The sequence below is a fragment of the Anguilla anguilla genome, chromosome 6 (assembly GCF_013347855.1).
Source record: "Anguilla anguilla isolate fAngAng1 chromosome 6, fAngAng1.pri, whole genome shotgun sequence".
NCBI lineage: Eukaryota > Metazoa > Chordata > Actinopteri > Anguilliformes > Anguillidae > Anguilla > Anguilla anguilla.
In genome coordinates this window covers 31135313-31158898 of record NC_049206.1, presented here as the reverse complement: position 1 = coordinate 31158898, position 23586 = coordinate 31135313, and the positions used below count along the sequence as shown (strand labels likewise).

The window sequence follows — 23586 nt, the reverse complement described above, 5'->3', positions numbered from 1 at the left end:
GGCAATGGCTGCATTCATATGTCTTTAAAACAACAGGGCCAATATACATAGGACGCAGGATGAACAATCCAATGCTTGTCCTCACATTATTCTCAGAGACAAGCAGCCACACTTACTATGCAACAACAAATAGGCTGGAAATGTTCACACATCAAGAGACTGTAGTTCTCATGCGCACAATGTCGGTGGATACAAGCGTATCTAACGCTTCGGTGTTATCTGCACGAATCATATGTGGGGGGAAAACCGAGATATAGACAGCTGCTGCTCAGAAAAGTGTAACGAAAGCATACTGGTAGATCTAAAATAAAGTGAAAGGTATCTGCGTAAATGCGCGTGCATTGCTTTCCACAAACTGATGCGTTCCATATAAAAGTATCGGAATGATGTTGAAGAAAAGATAGTATGCAGCAGCATAGACTATATAATAGCTTCATAGTTAGGCTATAGGTTTTGCCGTCGCCTAGCGTTTTTAATTGCTAGCGCGTCTCAAAAGTAGGGAAGAAATGGGAGTAAATACATCTGGCCGGCAGTTATGTAAAGTCGATACCCTCAGAAAACGCAGCAGACATTTACACAGTTTGGAGGAGAGACTGACACGATTCAAAATAAATGTGGGACAAATGAAATTTTATTGGCATTAACACAATGTGCACGCACGTATGTACACAAAATTAGTGCTGCGGCTTCATCAAACGGAGCAAGGGCTGGGGGCACACAGGAATAAAGTCTGTATTTGTATTTTCTGCCCTCCCTCAGTCTGGCAGGTGGTCGTAAGTTGGCTCGCTGTCTGCGCTTGCATCAGCTCCTTCTTCCACATCTGCACGAGCTGTGGTCGCCATTCTCCGATCTAAAGGAATACATGGATTGAACAGTCATTTATTGTCAGGCGATCTGTGTTTGCTTTAACATTACAAATACGTAATTTCTCCTTCAGAGTAGCAACGTACCGTCAAACTGCAAAGCCACGGTCGCTTGTTAGCTTTGTGACTTCCAACTCAGAGGCCTCTAGTTTGTGCTGCGCATTGAGCAGTCGCTCGTGCAGATGGCGACTTCGCTGGTTGGCGGCGCGGTTCTGCCGCTCCAACCTGCCTATAGTGGCCAGTGCCCATGTGGCCGTCTTCAAGGCCTCTGCTGCCAGTTCGTCCCGACTGGCAGACTCGTCTCGGCAGGCATACTGTAATATGACATGAAAATATAAACCGTCACTGTACGTCCTGATTGAAGTATTGGTTCATGTTATTTGTACCGCCACATTTAAGCCATTCAACAGTTGTATACTCATAATGTAGACTACTGCTGATTTTAGTATATAGGCTTGCACTTACAACAAGTAGCTGGAATTTTTCCCGCAGCTGTTTCCCGTCTTCATTGTGTACCGTTGGTAACTTGGATGGCGACGCGTGTTGAGGTGTTCCTTCAGCCATTGTATTATTTGTGTGGCCGAGCTCTTCGCGCTCATTATTAAATACTCTGCGACCCTTTGCTATTCGTAACGTCATCAGGTAGTGTCGTCCCCTTAGAACCATTTCTGACACCTACACCCACTGGCGCCGGATTCTACCACGTAGTGGGGGGACACGAAGGGAAAAAAAAAAAACAGGCTTTTACGCCGTGAAACTGTATATAATGTTTGCAAACATCAATCCAAAACGTTTGTATTACTCATAAACTGTTCAGTTATTTAACCGGTTTTGGATGACGCGCAAACAGCGTTTCATATCTGCTGTCCTCAGTCAAACAGGAGAGCACAGAGGCCAGCATCATTACATGACATTATATTAAACTTCATTATATATATATATATATATATATATATATATATATATATACACTGCATTTCGTTGTCACAGTATTTGACTTGTTATATATATATATATATATAGAATACATATGAAACCTTACCGAATGTGCTAAAACTCACTGTAATCAACTGTTTATGCAGCTACTTTTGCACCGTTTGCTAATGTACTCTTTCAGATCATAAAAAATACTCGGTCAACGTTAACTTGGCTGCTAGGCCCCGTCCACACGTATCATTACACTGCCGCCCGGAGGCGAATAAATATACTGCGCCCAACTGTGTAATCCACCTTTCAGTACGCGGTTCAAAGTGCTGCCGTTTCTGCCGCAGAAACTAGGAACCTTTTTAGGATCTCAGTGCATTTCCACTGCAGGAACAGGGTCTAAATTATTTTACCCCCAAAAATGTCCCTGCTCGGCGGGTAGTACTTTCCAAAAGTACAGGAACTTTGGCTGTGGGCCTAGCAGCGCTGAACATTTCTCATTGGTCAAGTAAAAATCTGCCGCTGTGATTTATTATTTTCATAATAATTACTTCAATTCAAACTTTTATGTTATGTCGCGCAGTAGGCTACTTTTGGTTATAGCCTGCCAACTTCTTGGAACAGATGAGAAATTAAGATTGAGGATTATAACATGTATGCTCTTCTGTTCTTTTCTTGCTTTAGCATCAAGTCTGTTTTTATAAAATATTAAGCATTCGTGCTCGGACAGCATATTATGTAGCAAAACATGCAAACGCTTTAATTCGGTTGCTGAATATTTCCATCCGGATTTTTAGTCTTAGCCCCTTATAACTAACTCAAAACATTGGACACAGTTATGTGAGGTATGTGGTAGTTCTTCGTAATTTACTTTGGATATACAGTAAAATCAAACAGGGAAAAATTGCCTTCCGCACTTTTTGTCAGGGTAAAATATCAGGTGTAGCAAAACATGCAAACGCTTTAATTCGGTTGCTGAATATTTCCATCCGGATTTTGTTTCTTAGCCCCTTATAATTGACTCAAAATATTTGACACAGTTATGTGAGGCATGTGGTAGTTCTGCGTAATTTACTTTGGATATACAGTAAAATCAAACGGGGAAAAATCGCCTTCCGCACTTTTTGTCAGGGTAAAATAACAGGTTAATTCTTGCAATCGTCCCTTTGCTTTGGCAAAGTGCCAGAATTTTATTGCACTCAAGTATTTAGCTGCGCTGCTAGCAGTAAGTTTGAAGGAATGTAAAACAGATGAAAGCAAACGGTGGGTGTACCACTGCAATATTAGTTAAAAATTTCACGCAAGTCCGAGTTTTCATTGTATTTATTCTTGTCATTTTGCGATTATATGGAAATAACGATGAGAGTCGAAATAATCAATTCAGCAACAAAATCTTTATGACGTGTGCTTGTTTTCTGCTATATTACATTGCATTACATTTATTTGGCGGACGCTGCAAAAAGTGCATTTCATGGTCATGGACAACTATAAAACACAGGTTCAAATACCGGACAAATACCGGATCGGACCGATAATACCGAATTTTACCACTAGGTGTCGCACGTGACTCAGCCGCTCCCGAGTGGAACATAATAAGAGCACATGAATGAGAGTGTAGAGGCTTTACCGTTGTCAAGGAAAACGCTAGTTGGAATTTCTATTTGGACCGTTGTTATGCAAAAACTCTGGTTGGTTTCTATTTCCACCGTTGTTAACCAAAAACCTCTGGTCGTTAATTCTATGAAAACAATGATTCTACCAAGAAAAAATTCTTCCTTCTCGTTTTATACCATACGATTAGCACCAATTTAGGTAATTTGTCATTACATTATTTAATAAAACTGCATGAAACCATAAGTCAATCAAATTAATCTCCCTAGCACTGTCTTGCTTTTTTAAATGGTGTGGTCGCGCAGTGTAGACATACTGTTTTTCTAAGACCCTCTGAAACGGGTTTTGAATGCCAGCTAGCTTTATGATAGGTTCGCGTCAGGTAGCCAATATTAAAATTCTTTCTGGTTTTAGGTCAGAATGGTCTCACAACATGCTTGTTATCCTGGCTAGCTAGCTAGCTAACTATTGAATTGTATTCAAAACAGCGGTTACTATAAACGCAATCGTTCACAAACATGCGCATGAAAATGCGTCTGTAGCCACGAGTAGCCATACTGTTGCTGTTTAAAACATTTAGAATGCTGGATTTTGTAGCGCACTGATTTTCTGTTAAAAGGCCGAGCCTGTCCCTTTACTGAGAAATAATGCCCACCCTTGGACCAATCAGAATCGAGTATTCAGCCAACCCGTTGTATAATAAAACTTGATCTCCTTGTTGCCGGCCTCGGCACTAAATTGCACACAGCCTGTCAGTGTTTTTTTTGCACTCAGACACTAGTGGCTCCGTTTATAAACAAACTTAATATTACATTAATCACGTTGTCATATTGCTTATTACTAATGCAATACAAGTTGTATTTAGCAACCATCGGCACAGGTTGCTCATGTAGTCTACTTTTTCATTTGCCAGAACGTCTTATAATGACAAATGACGGTTCAGTCAGTTTGCATGAAATCAAACCGGTTTAACCCTGTAGTAATTCTACATATCCCTTTACATTTCATGAACTTGTGATCAAGAAGTTTTTGGTATACTTTAACCTGCTGCATATATGCAATCTCCCAGTATTTCTTTGTAGACTAAAAAACAGCAAACTCATTTTAGATTTTTTGCCTAGACAGTTGCATTTGTGGCACTTTATTTCGTTAAGAATTATGAATATAAAGTAATCTAAGCTAGTATTGTACATGGTGCAAACGTCTTCCTTTATTTAAGACATTTTTCAAGTGTCTGTGGTGTTCACATCTGGGGTTACAAAGCTTTAAATAGGGTACCCCCTAAATGGCCAAGGATTGGCCAGATTTGGCATGTGCGCTAAGTGGTGAAAGTTGTTGTTTGCTCTGTATTTTCAAAAAAGCTGTAATGCACACTATCAGATGAATGAAAGGACTAAGTGGCCTTCATGTTCATGGCAAACACATGTGTGCATGACTTTGATGTGCAAACAACAGGTAGCAGCAGTAATGCTATGTTTTTTCATGTGGCATCAATTTAATATAGTTCTTCCTGTTAAGCCATGGCAGGGTGTGGCTCACGTCATAAAGTCCGCCAATGGCCTGTGTCAGACATCACTGGGCATCAGCACAAGACTGTGTTTCCTGACAATTGTCACGCTAATGCGAAAGAGGTGATGTATACAAAAGTTCCTTATGTAGTCTATAGCATCTAATACTATGTTATGTACTGTATAGCATGTCATACAACATAATTGGATACATGCAAGGTTGTTACATCACTTGGTGTTGTAACAACATTCATTAGCGTATTTATTAACATGTTTGATTTGTGTTTTCTTTATGCAGTTTGTGTTTGTTGTTGGCGATTCACATCTCAGATCTTTTGCTGATAGAGTTGTGAACATGCCAGAGGGTCGGCTGTCCTTTGGTTTTATGGCCACACCTGGAGGAGATGCAACAGCGTTGCGTTTGGAGATCTCCCATCTTGGTGATACTCCACGTACTCCAGATGCAGTGTGCCTGCTTGCTCCAGGGAACAACATGACCTCAAGTCGCACTATTGAGGAGGCTGCCAGGGCCTTTGGGACTCTCCTCAGTGTTGCATTGCAACACTGGCCAAACAAGGTATGTGTGAAATCATAAACACTCAGACAAAGGCAATACTGTCCTTCAGTAAAATGTTATGTGTTCACAAAGGGACTAGTAATAGTCACAGAAATTAAGTAGGTTTTGTTTTAATGCTAATAGCAATTTGTTATTTGTAGGTGTTTGTGGTGGATTTCCCCATACGACATGTACATGCAACACTGGAATACCAGCTTCTGCTAAAGCAGGAATATCACCGAGTTGCAGCAAAGATGGGGGTGCGGTATTTCTCAACAAATGATGTTTTCCAGCCATCCAAAAGGTATGTTCCAAGAAGTTGTGGATACAACATCACTGTTCTTGGAGTACATAGTACATTCTTATGCATGTTTGTCTGGGACTTTATTATTGTCATTACTGTTTGTTTAAGGCATCTCTGGTGTCAGGATTTGGTACACCTAAGTGATGACAAAGGTATGCCTCTCCTTGCGGACTTCATTTGGAACACTTCATACAGCATCCTGCACATCCCTGTCAATCCTGTGCCACTTGGAGTGCATCCTACACTCAAACGATGCTTCCACAAAAACAAGAAGCATGGTACTTCATCACAGCCACAGTGTGTTGCTCCATCTCAGCGCTCAGCAACATCCTATCAGCCCTTTCCAGGTAATAACTGCTCTGTGTGTTACATAAAATTGTCCAGTGTTAGTGGTGTCCAATATTTGAACAATGTTCTGTCTCTGCTTTTTTTTTTTTTTTTTTTTTTCTAAACCCATACGTCTGTATGTTCTTTTGTGCAGCTGTTAAAATGAAGTATGTCGACCATGACCAATGGACACACCTGCTGCCTACTGTTCCAGGTAATTCTTGCATGCCAATGTGTCTGTGTCCCAATGTGTTACTGTTACATTGGAGACCCATATTTCATTTAACTCATGTTATTTGTCCTTGTTTGTAGATGTAAGGATGCAGGTTCGGGACCGGCGTCATTGTATACGTCAGCATGCTGCCAAAGGACTGTTTGTTGACATACAGCAAGTACGTTTGTGTTGATGTATACACTTTGTAGAACTGTTCAATGACATTTTCTAAAAAGTAGGCCGTAAGTATTCAACGTAATTAACTCCTAACATCAACTTGTCTTTACAGCGAATTCTCAGTGGGGGTACAATGGAACGCATCTTTGACACATACGTCCTATGTTACCCTTCGGGCTACCGCCAGAACGCCAAGCCTGTCCATGACCCAGCACCCAAGTCTGTGGCTGAGAAGAAATCTCTGCACATCAAAAAGCTAAGTGGTGCTGGTTCACGTCGTAGGCCTCTGGTTGTAGTTGACAGGGTCAGAGAAGTTGTAGAACAGGAAGATGTTAGGGACAAGGTAGTAAGGAGGAGAAAGATGGGAAACATACACACCAGTGTTACACAGACAGAACAGAAGCAGGAGTTGCCTACTGAGAGAGTACTGAAACAGGAGTTGGCTAGTCAACTAGTACAGAAACAGAAGTTTGGTACATATGAAGGAAGTGTTGTTGGTCAGGGGGAAGGGGGTCACATGCCTTCAGAAGTAGGCAAAGGGCTTCAGGATACACAACACATAAATGGGGTATATAGCTGGGTGATGGTAAGTAATTTCTGTGTTCCCTTCCAGCTCACTTTTGAATGTCCCAATAAGTTTAGTATTGCAGAACTGTGTGATGACAACACATTGCCAGTAACTTCTAAGCCAAATGGGCTGAAATCATTGCCAAGTAAGACATCAAATACACTGTACAACAAAGGGGGGATACCTTCTGTGCATGACACAAGTCGGGGAGATTCAGACCATAACAAGACAGTGTGCTTACAGACAGTAGCTCATGCTGATATTGAAAACAAACAAAAAGAAATAAACAGCAGACCAGCCGCAGTACTTGCCATAAAAAAGGCCAAGAACCACATAAGAGGAGGTGTAGGTGGAGGCAACTCAATATTTGAGACGGCAATTAGCATAGCAGAGCAGCATGGTATCCAACTTAGAAGTGGCAATCCAAACAAGGCCAATGGTAATTGCTTGTATGAATCTATTATTGATAACATAAATGCAAGACAATGTTTTGCAGAACATTTGCCAGAAAGGCCTGAGCACTATAGAAAGGTCTGGAATACTGTAGGTGAACAGAAAATTAAGGCATCTCCATACTATCCAAGCATATATACAGAACAGCAGTGGAGAGAAGCATGGCAAACTTTGCAAACAACTAACCAATATGACCTTGACTATTTTGGTGATGTATCCTTAGTTGTGCTCATACTACTAAGAAAGATATCCTTGTTTTCAACACACCTTGGAAAACAACAACTGCTCAACCTCATAGTCCAATATATGTAATATTTGCAGATGCAATAGATCCAGCAAATGCAAGAGATACTGATGTTCCATTGGTGTTGGCATACAATGGCCATCATTTTGAAAGCCTCATTCCTGTTTCTAATGTTGATGTTAACAAAACAATTGTTTTGGTGGATGCATATAAGACTGGCACGTATACGACTCCTAGGTCTTTAGCACAAATGTTTCAGCTCATTGGAAATGATTTACACAACACAGAAACAGATTCTCCCACAACAAATGAAACCATATGTACACAGGCCACAGAAAACCAGAAAAGTGTCAGGGTTCTGTGTCTCCCCCCCCTTGTTGTTCTCTGTTGGGCCGCCAGATGGCGGCACCTCTGCTTTTTGTTCTGTTAATTGTTTTATTGGTTCTTATTATCTAATTATTAGTTGCGTTTTGTCTCGTGCTCCCCTCCCTCTCTGTGGCTTGATTGTTCATCGTGCCCTCCTGTGTCTCGTCTGCGTCTTTCTATTTAAGTCTCCCTCTCCCCAGACTCAGGCGCTGGATTCTTTTGGTTTGCTACCCGTTTGGTTTGTTACCTGCCTGCCTGTTTGTTTCTGTACCTGTTTTGCTGTTACCTGTTTGCTACCTGCCTGCCTGCCTGTTTGTTTGTCGCCTGTTGCCTGTTCCCTGCCTGCCCTGTTTTCCCTCGTTTTTGGATTTTTGTATTTTTGTTTTCTTGTATATTTTTGAGGATTTCTGTTTGTGATTTTTGCCCTGCAAGTCCCTTTGTTTCCCTGTTCTCTGTTTTATTAAAGTCTTGTTTCCCCATTTTTGGAACCTCTGTTTTTACTCTGCTTTTGGGTCCATCCCGTACCCATTCCTGACAAAAGAACAAAGCTTGCAGCTACAACCAGTAATGTGCAGATTCAAAATTATGCTCCAAAATCCCACAATTTAGTTGAAGGCAATAATACCAGCGATACCGTAGCCATAACTTTGCCAGATGTATGCAACCGCTGTCAAAAGCCATTTCAAACGCTGCTGGTACATTTGTGCAGATCAAAACAATGTCAATTACATTACAACTTCCAATCTTTGCATCAAGAAGTAATTGTGAAACACGCAGACCAAAAACATGTATGGCAAGGTCCTAAACGTCAAAAAATGGAAAAACATAACCAAACTGAGGTCAATGTAGGCCTAAACCATGTTGAACAACAACCTCTACCATGTCAGAAAGCGAAAGAGGCCACTCCAATTGAGGCCAGTGCAATAAAGATGAATGTTACAAGGAAGAGACAGTTGCAGGGTAATCCTGTAGAAGTCACAGGAAGAAATGTTGCACCGTGTAATGTAAATAAAAACACACAAAGAGATTGTCCCAGAACAAATGAAACAATATGTAAGCAGGCCAAAGAAAACCACCAGATTCAAAATATACGTCCTAAATTCCACAATCTACACGAAGCCAATAATACCAGTGATACCATAACAATGACTTCCCTAGATGTATGCAAGGGCTGTCAAAAGCCATTTCAAAGGCTGATGCTACATTTGAGCAGGTCAATACAATGTCAGTTACATTACAACATGTCTGAGAGCAACCCAACGATGCCTAATCCGAGTGCAGATGAAGTTGTTTTTGTCAATCAAATGGAAAGCCCATGTCTCACATTCTCTCCTTTCACTATGCAGCAAAAAAAATCACTTTGTTCAAAAATTAACATCATCCACAACTCACCTGAATACGTTCATACACAAGAACCAGTTCCAAGGAATGTCCCAATGAGTGATCCTTGTGAGACAAAGGCTATTGTAGGTGATGGGAACTGCTTTTTCAGAGCTTTGTCATTTTCCATTAGTGCAACTGAAGGTCATCACCGAAAAATCCGACTAGCTGTGGTTAAACATATGGAAACAAACGCATTACAGTATGCTCCTATTCTCCGACATGGATATTTTTCTGTTGAAAACTATGTAAAAGCATCACGCATGAAATATGTTCAAACTTGGGCAACTGAGGTGGAAATACAAGCAGCTGCAGATTTCTTCGGAGTTGATGTTTTCACATACAGTCACAACAAGTGGTTCAAGTATTCCACAACAAATGAAAAGACAATTGACACAGCTATATACCTAAAACACTGCAACGCATCTCATTATGAAGTAGTTACATGCATTAAGCAACACAATTCTGACCTATGCACTAAACTCTGCAAGAAATCCAATGACTGTCCACAGTCACATCAGATAAGCAGTTCTTCAAGTCGACGTGAGCTTGACAGAAAAAACAAGCAATATGAAGTGAACAAACAATTCAGAGATGCAAAAAATAAAAGCGGAATTAAAAGATACAATGAAGATAAAAACTACAAGAAAACTATCAAAGAACGCAGCATAAACAAATATGCCACTGATGCCCAAAACCAAACAAATGTGAAACAGTACAGTGCACAGAAATATGCCATTGATGAACAACATTGTGCAAATAAGAAAAAGTGCAGCATAGACAAATATGCCACTCATGACCAACACCGTGCAAGTACAAAACAGTACAGTATACACAAATATGCCTGAAAAATAGTTACTGTGCTGGTGAATGGATAGTTCAAAACACTGTGGAGAGTCGGTCAGAACTCTGGCTTTGCTTCTTGGTGGGGTTCCAATGACCAGGCCGTAGTTGCAATGAAGGGTTTTATTGGCATTGATCAAGGTGAAATAGCTTTGTATCTGGGTGTGTGTGGGTGTTTATGTGTGTGTGGTCTGGTTTCATGAACGCACAAAACACCTTAACTAGTCTTATTACAGAAAACAGAACAGAGAACGTTAAGCTAAAAGTTCTTGTGAACTTGCGTTCGGCTATGCTGTACCGGAGCTCCAGTTTTTTCCTCTAATTTTCTTCTCGCGTGATTCAGGAGGCACTCCCGCTTTCGGCCAGTGATTGGTTAATCAGTCTCCACCTCTTAAAGGAACAGGACAGCCTTTTTAACAGCCGCCCCCGAATTCACAAGGTGAATTCGAACATCTAAAAAGGCCATGGGGTCCCGACGAGCAGGCAATGATCAATCCTCTTCTGGAAGGGCAGGCAGACTGATGAGCCTCGCCACAGGCCGCGTGTATGTCCTGTCCTTCACCAACACCTCAGCAGACCGCACCCGGTTGTCGGCCCCGGGGAAGACTTGAGTGACCTTACCTACAGGCCAGAGGGCACGGGGCAGCTGGTTGTCGATAATCATTACAATGTCCCCCACCTGCAGGTCAGCTGCTGTATCAGTCCTCCATTTCTGGCGAGCCTGGAGTCCCGGGAGATAATGCGTTATAAAGTGTTTCCAAAAGTGGTCAGCCAGTATCTGGCTATGTCGCCATCTTCGTCGGCCCAAAATCTCAGGGCCCTCATAGACAACTTGAGGTAGGGACGCGTCCCGCCGCCCCATGAGGAGACAGTTGGGGGTGACGGGATCCAGGTCCGCAACATCTGATGAGGTGTATCCGAGAGGTTTTGAATTAAGGATCCCCTCAATCTCAATGAGGACAGTACGCAACACCTCTTCTGTGACTGTTTGGGCTCCTATGGTGACCTGAAGCGCAGCTTTCAGGGAGCGGATCTCTCTCTCCCAACAACCTCCAAAATGTGGTGAGCCTGGTGGGTTGAAGGTGAACCTGATCTGCTGGCTCGCGAGTTGATCTTGGAGCTCGGGATGGAGAGCTGTGAATGCTTGCTGAAGCTCTCTTTGTCCTCCTCTGAAATTTGTACTTTGATCGCATAGGAGCTCGTGGGGCCTTCCCCGCCGGGCTATAAAGCGTCTCAGGGCCATCAGGAACGCATCAGTATCTATGCTGCTAAGGAGGTCTACATGGACTGCTCTAGTGGTCATACATTTAAATAGTATCCCCCACCTCTTCTCATTCCTGTGTCCAATCTTAACGACGTATGGCCCGAAACAGTCAACACCCGTGGAGTAAAAGGCGGGTTTAAAGATACGCTGCCTTGCTGGGGGGAGGTCGGCCATCTTGGGTGGATCTGGACGCCCTCTCCACTTCCTGCACCCAGCACACTTTCTCTGGTGGTGGCGCACTGCCTCGCGCCCATGCAGCACCCAATAACGTCTCCTGATTTCTGCGAACACCCTCTCTTGACCAGGGTGATGGAGCTTGTCATCATAATCTTGTATGATCAGCCTGGTGAGGGGGTGCTGAAGGTCAAGGACGATGGGATGAATCACGTCTAATGTGAGGTCGCTGCTGCGGCGAAGACGGCCACCCACTCGGATGAGTCCCGTTGCCTCGTCGAGCTCTGGGGCGAGTGGTAGGAGACGACTAGATTTTGTCACTGGTTTACCTGCCTTCAGCTGGGCTACCTCATCAGGAAAGGAGTCTCCCTGTGCGTGCCGCAGGGCTTCCAGTTCAGCAACGGCATAGGCATCAGCTGGGATGGGGGCTGCAGCGTCTGCCGCCCCATGAAGTTGGCGGGCAGTAACTTCCAAATACTCACTCAGGGTCTGGTGTTGCTGTGGATCTGGCAGGGAATGGACTGAGGTTGCCAGGACAGTAACAGCAGGTCGTCTCATTTCACTCTCCGGCTCGTTCGGGTTGAACAAGGCTGTCCAGGCCACTCCTCCGATGGCCGCTTTAGGAAGGCTGGGCCACGGGTCCACCTGTGGCCCTCACTCAGGTCCCGGAGAGCAAGTCCGCGTGTGATGTCATCTGCTGGGTTGTCCCCTGATGGCACATATTGCCATGTAGCAGATTCGGTCAGCTCTTGGACCTCCGCCACTCGGGTGCCCACAAAAACTTTGTAGCGACACGAGTCCGACGACAACCAGGTGAGTACAGTCATTGAGTCAGACCATAGGGTGAGGCTACAGATGGAGAGGGTCAACTCAGTGGCAATGACCTTGGAGAGCTGTGCGCCAGAGAGGGCCGCACACAGCTCTAGGCGAGGGATGGATTGCTGCTTCTTTGGAGCGACGCGGGACCGCGCCGCAAGAAATGAGACATCCACTTCGCCCTCTGGGCTCTCAGTCCTGATATAAGCCACAGATCCATACGCCTGTTCTGAAGCATCGCAGAACACGTGGATGTCTCTCACACTGCTGGGGTGGTCCATCTCAGGTCTGGAGTAGCACCTGGGTAGTGTTATCTTCGGCAGGTGTTCCAGCTCTGTCTCCCATGAACGCCATGCAAACAGCAGGTCATCTGGTAGCTGCGGGTCATCCCACTCCCTCTTCTTGTCCCACAAGCGCTGCACAAGGACCTTTGCTCTAGTTGTGTATGGCACTATGTAGCCGAGGGGATCATATTGACTCGCTAAGACTTTATATATGTTCCTCATTGTGGCTATAGGGCAATCAACTGGGCGATGCTTGTAGGACAAGGTATCCGACTGGCAGTGCCAGTGCAGACCGAGGGCCGACTCTTGGACATCTGGCTGACCGTGGCTGAGCCATAGCTCGCAGCTGTCCGACCTGGCTTCAGAAGGGAGGTGGCTGATAATGGATGGATCATTACTTGCCCACTGCCTCAGCTCGAACCCTCCTTTTGCCAGGAGATGGCGCAGTTTGTCCACCAGGGCCCTTGCAGCTTCTCTTGATCTGAGGCTCTGTAGACAATTATCTACATAGAATGACCTCTCAACGGCAGCTCGGACATCCTCTTCTGGCTGGCTATGGTCCAGCACATGCTTCTGCAAAGCGAACGTCGCACAGCAGGGACTGCAGGTCGTTCCAAAGGGAAGTACTTGCCACTCGTATACACTTGGTGGGCTATCTTGCTTCAGATCTCTCCACAGGAACCGCAGCAGTGGCTTATCTGTCGGGAGGAGCCGCACCTGGTGAAACATCCCACGGATGTCACTGCTGAAGGCAAGGGAGTGCTCTCGGAAGCGCAACAACACTGCCAGCAGCGAGGGGCCTAAGGGCGGGCCTGGAAGGAGGAGTTCGTTAAGATTGTGTCCTTGATACTGGAAGGAGCAGTTATACACCACTCTGTTCTTTCCATTGTGCTGGACTATGTGGTGTGGTATATACCATGCCTCCTCGGTGTTCTCCACTTGATGTGGCTCCAACTTCACAGCATAGCCTGCCTCTTCTAACTTGTGAATCTCTACCCGGTAGGCAGCAGCTTGTTCAGGGGCCTTCGTCAACCTCTTCTCTATACCTCTAAGTTGCGGCAGCACAGCTTCGGGTGTGGCTCGTAGCTGAGGCATGTTCTTGACCCGTAGGAGGGGTGTCGCGTAGTGCTCAATGCCGTCGATGTTCACTCTCACCGTCTGCTTTTGAAGGATGCGCACAGCTTCCTGGTCTTGTCGTGATCTCACAGCTGACTTCTCGCTGCGATAAGGAAGCACATCCATCTGCCACAACCTCTCCACATGAGAGAACAGGTCAGTCAGGGACGATGTGGAAGTGAAGAGGCACTGTGTCACATCGCGGCTGTGCTTCATATCTTCAGCTGGGCCTTGCAGAGTCCACCCCAGGCGTGTCTTCACAGCGGCTGGCCCCCCACAAGGTCCCAATCGAACTGGCTCTATGGGTGTAATGAGGTGTGTGCAGTCAGAGCCAATCAGCAGCACTGGGTGTACTCCGTTCAGCGACTGGAGAGGCAACCCGGCTAGGTGTCTGTACTTCTGCTGGAGTGTACTGACAGGATAGGTGTGCTCTGCCAGCCCCAGCTGCTCCGCAGTGAATGCACTTTGAATCCTAAACCTCCTCTTAGGCTCAGCAGCAGGGGATATGGTGAAGGATATAGCCGCCCCATGGAGTACCTGCAGCTCCTGTCTGACTGTGCGGAGCTCCAAATCCTCCGGCTTCCCTTTAAGGCCTAACTTCTTTGCTGCTGTATGTAGAAGAATGGTCCGCTGTGATCCATCATCAAGCACAGCATATGCCTCCAGTGACCTGTCGCCGTTTCTTATGATGACCTTGCTGATCTTCAGGAACACTTTACAGTTGTATGAAGGGCGGTCGATGTACCTGACTTCGCTGGCAGTGTTCACGAGACAGTTCTCTGTGGTGGCTGTCGCTGGCGCTTTCCCTTCTGCTCTATCATTCACGTCATGTAGCACAAGCAGGTGTTTTCTGTTGCACGTCTTGCAGGGGGCCTTCAGTGTGCACTTCGCCGCTTGATGGCCGCGGCCGCAACGCCAGCACCTGTTATTGCTTCTGATCCAAGACTCCTTCTGCTCTCTATTCAGCTGCTTGAAGTTGGCACAGCTGTTCAGATAGTGGTTGGTGTTGTCGCAGTATGGACAGTAGGCGTTCCTTTTCTCCATTACACCGTGGCTGTTGGCGGGAGGCTCCGGTGCGGGCGGGGGGTGCTAGGGCACGCGTCTCAGCTGCCTTCTCTGTGCCCAGGAGGATGGTGGTGGTCTTGCTCACATGCTTTGAGTCTCTCCGGTTCTCCTTCTTTCTGATGGATGACTCCACTCTACTGTAGCTGATACTCTTCACACTGTCCTCTTGCACCTCCAGCTCATATTCCAACCAATCTGCTAAATCTGTGAGTGTGGGGATGGCTACTCTCATGGGGTGGATGAATCTCTTAAAGCTGGCAGTGAGGTCATGGGGTAGCTTACCCAGCAGTCTGGATACGTGGGACCCGCACTGTAGCTCGACATGGCCTCTCTTCCCCAGCTGTTCTAGCATGCCCACCAGCGAGCGCACACGGAGAGCAAACAGGCGAAAGGCTTTCACATCTCCGCTGCGGACATCTGGTCCGTCCATCAACTCTGCAATGCGCTGCACAGCCAGCTTGTGAGGCTGCTCGTACATTTTGGTGAGAGCCAGCATCGTGTCTGTGTAAGGCTTCCTTGGAGTTGCTGTAAGAATCGGCCACCAGCGAAGCCTCCTCATGTTTCAGATGGTCTGTGAGGATCTGGAACTTAAATCGCTCCGTGGCGTCACGTGGGAGGATGTTCTCCAGTGCAATCCTCATCTTTGAGAACTCCCTCGGGTCTGGCGACGTCAGGTCTGGGATCGATGGCTTAGGACCTCTGTAGGTACGCTCTGGAAGGGTCGGCGGCTCTACATAGGGGGAACAATGTGGGAAGTATTCTCTCTCTGTTCCATCTGTGTACCCATACCGTGGCTCACGTGGTGTGTAGAATGGCGACGGCTGGGTTCTCTGGCCATACTGGTCTGCCCGGGCGTAGCTTACTCGGGGAGGGGCAGAATAATATGGTAAATAGGAGTTGTCTTGTTCAGTCTGGCGTGAGACTCTGGGGCAGGAGAGCTCCTCTGCTACCTCGTCACCAAAGCCAGGAGGGGGGAGGTGCGCTTCTCGGTGGTATCTCTCTGGCCCATGCTTGTCTGTGCTCGACAGTAAGCGGGAACGTGGTGGTGGCGGTGGGTTGACAGGTGAGGATGGGGCTCTTCTCTCTGTCGCCAGTCTCTGGAACTGTTGGCGGAGCTCAGCATACTCTTGCTTCATCTCCTTCAATGCTACAACAAGTTCAGGTAACTGGCTGACCTGGTGCCTCAACTCTACATTCTCTTTGTTGATCTGCTGCCATCTGGTGGACAGATCTGGAGACTGAATGTCTTTGGGGCTCAGGTCGGCATGGTCACGCCGCATCTCTTCCTCCATTTCGTCCCACACCCCTTGTATCACGCTACGTTCTGGTGCACTGCCTTGGCTGATCGGCGACGAGGCTCCGGAGGACCTCTCTGCCCCCAATAGTTCCTGTTCAGCTTCTCTGTTCTGGGGAACTTGGGTCTGGAACCGCCTCTGGGACCCTGCTCCAGTAAGGTCATAGTCCGACAGGTGGGGGGGGGTTCTTCTCTGTCTTTGGCGTCGGGCTACCATCTCATCTGGCTCAGAGTGTAGCATCTTTCCACAGCAATTTGCTTATCCGGCTCGAAGGACCAATTGAAAAATAGTTACTGTGCTGGTGAATGGATAGTTCAAAACACTGTGGAGAGTCGGTCAGAACTCTGGCTTTGCTTCTTGGTGGGGTTCCAATGACCAGGCCGTAGTTGCAATGAAGGGTTTTATTGGCATTGATCAAGGTGAAATAGCTTTGTATCTGGGTGTGTGTGGGTGTTTATGTGTGTGTGGTCTGGTTTCATGAACGCACAAAACACCTTAACTAGTCTTATTACAGAAAACAGAACAGAGAACGTTAAGCTAAAAGTTCTTGTGAACTTGCGTTCGGCTATGCTGTACCGGAGCTCCCGTTTTTTTTCTCTAATTTTCTTCTCGCGCGATTCAGGAGGCACTCCCGCTTTCGGCCAGTGATTGGTTAATCAGTCTCCACCTCTTAAAGGAACAGGACAGCCTTTTTAACAATGCCACTCATGACAAACACCGTGCAAGTACAAAACAATACAGCATAGACAAATATGCCACTGATGAACAACACCGTGCAAGTACAAAACAATACAGCATAGACAAATATGCCACAGATCAACAACACCGTGCAAGTACAAAACAATACAGCATAGACAAATATGCCACTCATGACCAACACCGTGCAAGTACAAAACAATACAGCATAGACAAATATGCTACTGATGAACAACACAAGGAAAATCTGAAACAGTGTAATATTACCAGAAGGATTGAATCAAAGAAACAAAGACAACAAATGGACTACATTGTTCAGGAATTCAAAACAAGGTTAGCACTGGTCCCCAATATGTTTGCTCCGTATGCCATCGACAATTGTTTAAACAACAAGTCATACAATGTAAAAAAGACACATATGGAAAAAAAGGCAATGCTACAGCTTCATTAGCCAGTAAATGCATTACTGAAACATACCTTCACAAATGCGAAAGCGCCTGTGTAAAACACTGCACAGATCCTAATAGTACACTGTGGATTTGCTACACATGTCACAGAAAACTTCTTGATGGAAGAATGCCTCCGGAAAGTGTTGCTAATAATTTGGTTTTGAGTCCTATTCCACCACAGCTGAAGAACTTAAATTCGCTTGAACAACATTTGATTGCAATAAACATTCCTTTTATGAAGATGCTTGCTTTACCAAAGGGAGGACAAAATGGTGTTCATGGACCTGTCACGTGTGTACCATCTAATGTCCCTCAGATTGCAAGTGTACTTCCAAGACCAGAGCATGATGATTTCATGATCCGTGTGAAATTAAAGAGAAAGTTAACATACAAAGGCCACTATGAATATCAATATGTAAACAGTGCTGCTATTCATAAAGCTTTCTCATATTTGAAACAACATAACCCATGGTATAAAGATATTACTTTCAACAACGAATGGATTAATCCACTGAACAAAATTGAACAACCCAATGAAAATGATGACATACATCACCGCACGTGTGAACCTCTGTCTTTTGACAATGAAACCTGTGTTGAGATTAATCCAGAAAACGCTAATGATGAAGCATCCACTGAAACGACACCAGATGATGAACACATTGATGCATCAATACATGATACACAGCAACATGGAATGTTCAACGATACATGTTTACAACCTGTCGATATTGTCCAAGAGGTGATGGATCAGCACTTTGATGGCATTTTGTCTTTGGCCCCAGCACAAGACAACAACCCAGTCAGATTATTAACCAATGAAGGCAATGAAGCAAAATGCTTTCCTGTTCTTTTCCCCAAAGGTACTGGTACTTTTAATGATACTAGGGAAGAAAAGTTAACCATATGTAGATATTTCAATAACCGGATACTCAATGCAGATGGAAGATTTTCAAAGAACCTGGACTACATTTTTTATGCACAATATTTATCTGAGATTAACCAAGTGGTCTCAAATGTATCTATTGCACTAAGAAAAGGATATGACTCTGGCAGAAAAATTACATCAGACATGCTAATGAACAAAGATTCACTTCAAAGAATTCTCCATTTTGACGAGGGATACAAATTCATGAAACCTATCAGAGGCACACCTGCTTTCTGGCAAAGTGTTCAGAAAGATCTTTTGCTATGGTTAGACAGCTTGGAATCCCAACATGGTTTTGTTCCTTTTCTTCAGCTGACATGCGATGGAAAGAGACATTGCAAATTTTCCTCCAGCTAGAAGGCAAACATATAAATGCTGATGATCTGGACTGGTCAGAGAGATGTGATCTCTTGAGAAAGAATCCCGTAACAGCTGCCAGAATGTTTGATTATCGCTTTCATTGTTTCCTTAAAGATGTCATCATGTCACCAGCTCAACCAATTGGAAAAATTGTTGACTACTTTTACAGAGTGGAATTTCAACAACGAGGTTCATCTCATACTCATTGTCTATTCTGGGTTGAAAATGCACCTCAAGTTGATAAAGCTGATGATGCTGATGTTGTAGCATTTATTGATCAATATGTGACATGTGAAATGCCACCTCTTGATGATAAGGAAATGCACGACATTGTCTCTACTGTGCAACAGCACAGAAAAAGGCATTCAAAGAGCTGCAGAAAAAACAAAACTATCTGTCGCTTTAACTTCCCGTGGCCACCATCAAAAAACACTTTCATCACAAGGAATAAAATATCTGAAGAAGAAATGCACCACAATAGTGAGCCTAACGAAAAACAACCTCAACAACAAACCAATCATCCAAGGCTTTCAATGGAACTTGCAGGACAGATTATGGAGAGAGTACGGCAAGTAGTCATGAACACTGACATATCTTTTGACTCTGCAGATTCCCTCTTTTCATCTATTGGTATATCCCAGGAGCTGTTTGAAGCTGCATACATACGCATGACAAAAAAAACTAATGTTGTTTTACAGAGAAAACCATCTGATGTTTGGGTTAATCAGTATAACACACAACTTCTCCGATGCTGGAATGCAAATATGGATATTCAGTATGTTGTTGACGCCTACTCTTGCATTGTGTATATAATATCTTACATATCTAAGCAAGAGAGAGAAATGGGATTATTGCTACAACAAGCCCAAAAAGAGGCCTCAAATAACATTGATGCTAAACTTGCCTTGCGGAAACTTGTCAGTGTTTATCTTCATAACCGAGAAGTATCTGCACAAGAGAGTATATACCGACTAACCAATATGAGACTTAAAGAGGGATCAAGAAAGGTTCAGTTCATTCCAACTGGTCAACATCCCATCAAAATGAGTCTTCCGCTTCATCTTCTTCAGAAAAGACTCAACACTGAAAATGACAGCATATGGATGAACAGCATCACAGACAAATACAAAGGAAGACCAAAAACAGAAGCATTTCCTGAAATGTGTTTGGCAACCTTTGCATCACAGTACAGAATTCTGTCAAAATCAGACAAGTCATCACCTAACAGCATAAAACTGGATCAGGACTTAGGATTTGTGATGAAGAGGACACGCACAGATGCTGCTGTTGTGCGTTATGCCCGCTTCTCACGCACAAAAAATCCTGAGAAATATTACCACAGTATTCTACAGTTATTCCTTCCTCATTACAATGATTCTGAGTTGAAACCACCAAACTTCAACACATTTGAGGACTTCTATCACACAGGCTTTGTCCAAATCATCAACAGTGAACTTAAGGCTGTGAAATTCCTGATTGACACAATCAAAAAACTCTTTGAAAAAGAAGCTGACGAAATTGACAAGGCTCAAGAACATCTAAACAGAGATGGACCACCAGAAGATGCATGGTCGCTAATTTGCCCAGAATCAGAATTACAACGTCTACAGTGTCTGGAAGCAATAACCAGTCATGTAACAAACACAGAGGGAAACTGATGAAATCCTTCCTGATCTGCAGCCAGATAAAAGCAACACTTTCACTATCGAACCTAGGTTCTGTGGGTTGCAAAAGGACACTGCAATGTGTCTCCTACGGTCACTAAATGAAAAACAGCTGCAATTATTTTACAAGATTCGGCACTGGTGTTTACAAAAACTCAACAACGAAAACCCAGATCCTTTTTATGTATTTATCACTGGAGGAGCTGGCACAGGCAAGTCCCACCTGATAAAAGCAATCAATTATGAAGCATCTCGTATCTTGTCACAGCTATCAGAAAACCCCGATGACACGCATGTCTTACTCACTGCTCCAACTGGTGTTGCTGCTTACAACATTGATGCTGCTACAATACACAATTGTTTTTCAATTGGAATAGATGTCTCATTACCATATCAACCACTTGCAGAAGAAAAATTAATACTTTGAGAGCCAAACTCAACAAGATCCAAATACTGATTATTGATGAAATTTCAATGGTTGATCATAAACTTCTTACATATATCCACGGACGGTTAAGACAGATCAAACAAACAGGTGACTATTCCTCTTTGGTAAAGTGTCTATCATTGCAGTAGGAGACCTATATCAATTGCCACCAGTCAAAGGAAAACCCTTGTATACACAACCAAGTGGTGTTAACTTATGGCAAAATCATTTTGCTGTAACAGAACTCACAGAAATAGTCAGACAGAAAGACACACATTTTGCACAGTTGCTAAATCGCTTAAGACACACAAGAAAAAGCAACCACTGCAACAAAAAGATATCAACATGCTGAAAAGTCGTGAGACAGGAGAAGGAGAATTCAGTGAAGATCTTCACATTTATGCAACAAACCAACAAGTTGACACTCATAATTTTCAGATGTTGCACAAAATGTGCCCTCATACCACTTCCATTGAAGCTCATGATTTTGACAGGGATGCTAAAACTGGTCGCCTGAAAAGAAAAATGACACACCATCTCAAAGTTTACAATACTTGTTTGGTAAATACACTGCATCTTGGCATACATGCACGTGTCATGTTACTGAAAAACATTGATGTTTCAGATGGACTTGCAAATGGAGTCTTTGGAACAGTTTCTGACATATGTTACAAGGATGATGACACTTTCCCATTGTTAGGATACAGAAAGTTTGTGCTGTAGGAGACAGACAGATTTGTGTATTCCAAAACCTCACATGCATGTGAGAGTCCGCCATTGTTTTACAAAGACAACCAATAAGACACAGTGGTAGAAATTGCAGCCTATAGGGCAACTCTGTATAACAAACAACCAATCAGAGTTCATGCTGTATTCTGCGCACAAATTTGAATATATGTAAATGTAACTGTATAAACTCCACAAACTCTAACAGTTGAATGGAACATTTTTGTGTGAATCCCTGTTGCTGGCTTTCTGTATAATAAATGCTTCCTGATTTAAACACTAACTTCGGATCTGCTTCTACCTGGAACGACGGTCACTATTGTTCTTGGCAACATTTCTGGTTACCAACAATTTGGCGCTGCGAGCAGGGTGGATTCGTCTTCCAGAACTTCGTTGTTTTCCTGACCAAAAAAGTGAGTAAACGGGTTTTACTACCATTGGCTTGGCGAATTGGACGGCAAAACTGCGGAAGTCTGGAACGCTCCACCTAGTGGTACGATAACGTATATCTTGACCGGTGTAGAAGCGATCAGTTGTTTGTGCTTAAAAACTGTGTCTTTTGGTATAACGTCTGTGTAACGTTACACGATTGTTTGTTATAAATATCAGTGCTGATGATGTGTTACAGTGCTGCTGACTGTGATATAGGCCTGTGTATTAAGCCTATTGTGACCGGGTGTTTGTGAGTCACCCCTGCCTATGGAAAGTGTGAATCCAGGCTAAATTCTACACGTGGTTGCGTGGCCGTGGTAAGCGAGTGTGTCGCCCACAGCACAGAAGTGATTAATTTTCACTACTGGGTATTAGGTCGAAGAATACCTAAGAAGCGCAAAGCCGCATCTTTGTTTGTTCGTTTAAGGGAGAGTCAGTCAGTGACGCCCCGAGCCCAGGGTTGAGAGACGGAGTTTCTTTCACGTGGGTAGTCTGTCTCTGTTTCAGGTCGTGAGAGAGCGTGTGTGTCGCACTCCCGACAAGTTTTGTGGACATTATTGAATTTTACGTTTAATATTGGCCTCTTAGTCTTTATTGTTTCGTGTTGGTTGTCTTTAGTAACCTATTAGCCAGTAACGTGCGTTTATACAGAGAGACGTAACTTATTACCAACAAAGTATAATTCGCGAGCAAAAATGGCCCCAAACAAGGAGAATGCAAACGGGAGTATAACCACATATCTGCAGCAAAAGTATGTAAAGCAAGCAAAGGCGATGAGTAAAAAATGGCTGGGACCCCGAAGGATCCACGCCGGATTCCTTAGAATGGTGGGGGAAACAAAAAAAGAATAGGACGGCTTACGGTACCATTGTACTAATTACGGAGCATATGAGGCTCATAGAGAAGTGTGACGAAATGTATAATCGCTACAAGCACAAGATACGAAATTAGCTGGTCTGCGTAAGAAGATAGAATCTCTTGAGAACAAAGGCAACAGCTCTGACCAGAGCATAGCGCTTGCGTGCATTCCGACTGAAATAAAAGGTGTTCCATCTTGTACCCAGATTTAAATTGTCACACTATAACTGACCCACTGTATTTTGAAAAGGAGAATAAACGGTGCCCATGGCACCTATGGTTACTAAAATTCGCGGTAGAGGAAATGAACAACGACTGCATGTTGATCACGTTCCTTTAAGCCTGATCGAAATGAGAGCTTTATTAAAGGATTTGCCGAATCTTAATGCGCAAGACGACAATTTACCGTTTTGGCGACAACTAAATGAGCTACAGCGTAGCATGTCTCTACACCCTCTAGACATGTTTTCAGTTGTGGCGTGCAAATGTCCAGTTCAAGCTGGAAGAAAATTGAACCAGCTGATCTCCGACAGGAACCATGGGCATCTGGCCCCTGGGCGAATCATATGAATTACAAAACGCGATTACCGGTTCTTCTGCGAGGCTGTAAAGACTGCTTTAGGTAAAGGTGCGCCAAAATGGCATTGTTTCACGGCAGTAGTACAAAATAGCTTGCCCTTTGCTGAATACGCCG

The 23586-nt window shown here is 44.2% G+C and overlaps 3 protein-coding genes across 3 annotated transcripts; all 3 read left to right on the top strand.

Moving 5' to 3' along the window:
- The first annotated feature begins 4921 nt into the window (after nt 1-4921).
- LOC118229836 lies at nt 4922-8097 on the top strand. Its single transcript, XM_035422284.1, has 7 exons — nt 4922-5029; nt 5205-5483; nt 5624-5766; nt 5875-6113; nt 6248-6307; nt 6406-6485; nt 6597-8097. Exons 2-7 carry the CDS (start codon nt 5262-5264, stop codon nt 7815-7817), a joined length of 1965 nt encoding a protein of 654 aa, XP_035278175.1. The 5' UTR covers nt 4922-5029; nt 5205-5261; the 3' UTR covers nt 7818-8097.
- Nucleotides 7972-12326, top strand: LOC118229838. Its single transcript, XM_035422286.1, has 2 exons — nt 7972-8096; nt 8656-12326. Exons 1-2 carry the CDS (start codon nt 8000-8002, stop codon nt 10341-10343), a joined length of 1785 nt encoding a protein of 594 aa, XP_035278177.1. The 5' UTR covers nt 7972-7999; the 3' UTR covers nt 10344-12326.
- A 5028-nt stretch (nt 12327-17354) lies between these two features.
- Nucleotides 17355-21876, top strand: LOC118229834. Its single transcript, XM_035422279.1, is given in 6 exon segments — nt 17355-18681; nt 18684-20422; nt 20424-20862; nt 20865-20986; nt 20989-21172; nt 21175-21876. Coding segments are annotated over 6 exon segments (3966 nt in total). The 5' UTR covers nt 17355-17624; the 3' UTR covers nt 21600-21876.
- The last annotated feature ends 1710 nt before the right edge of the window (nt 21877-23586 follow it).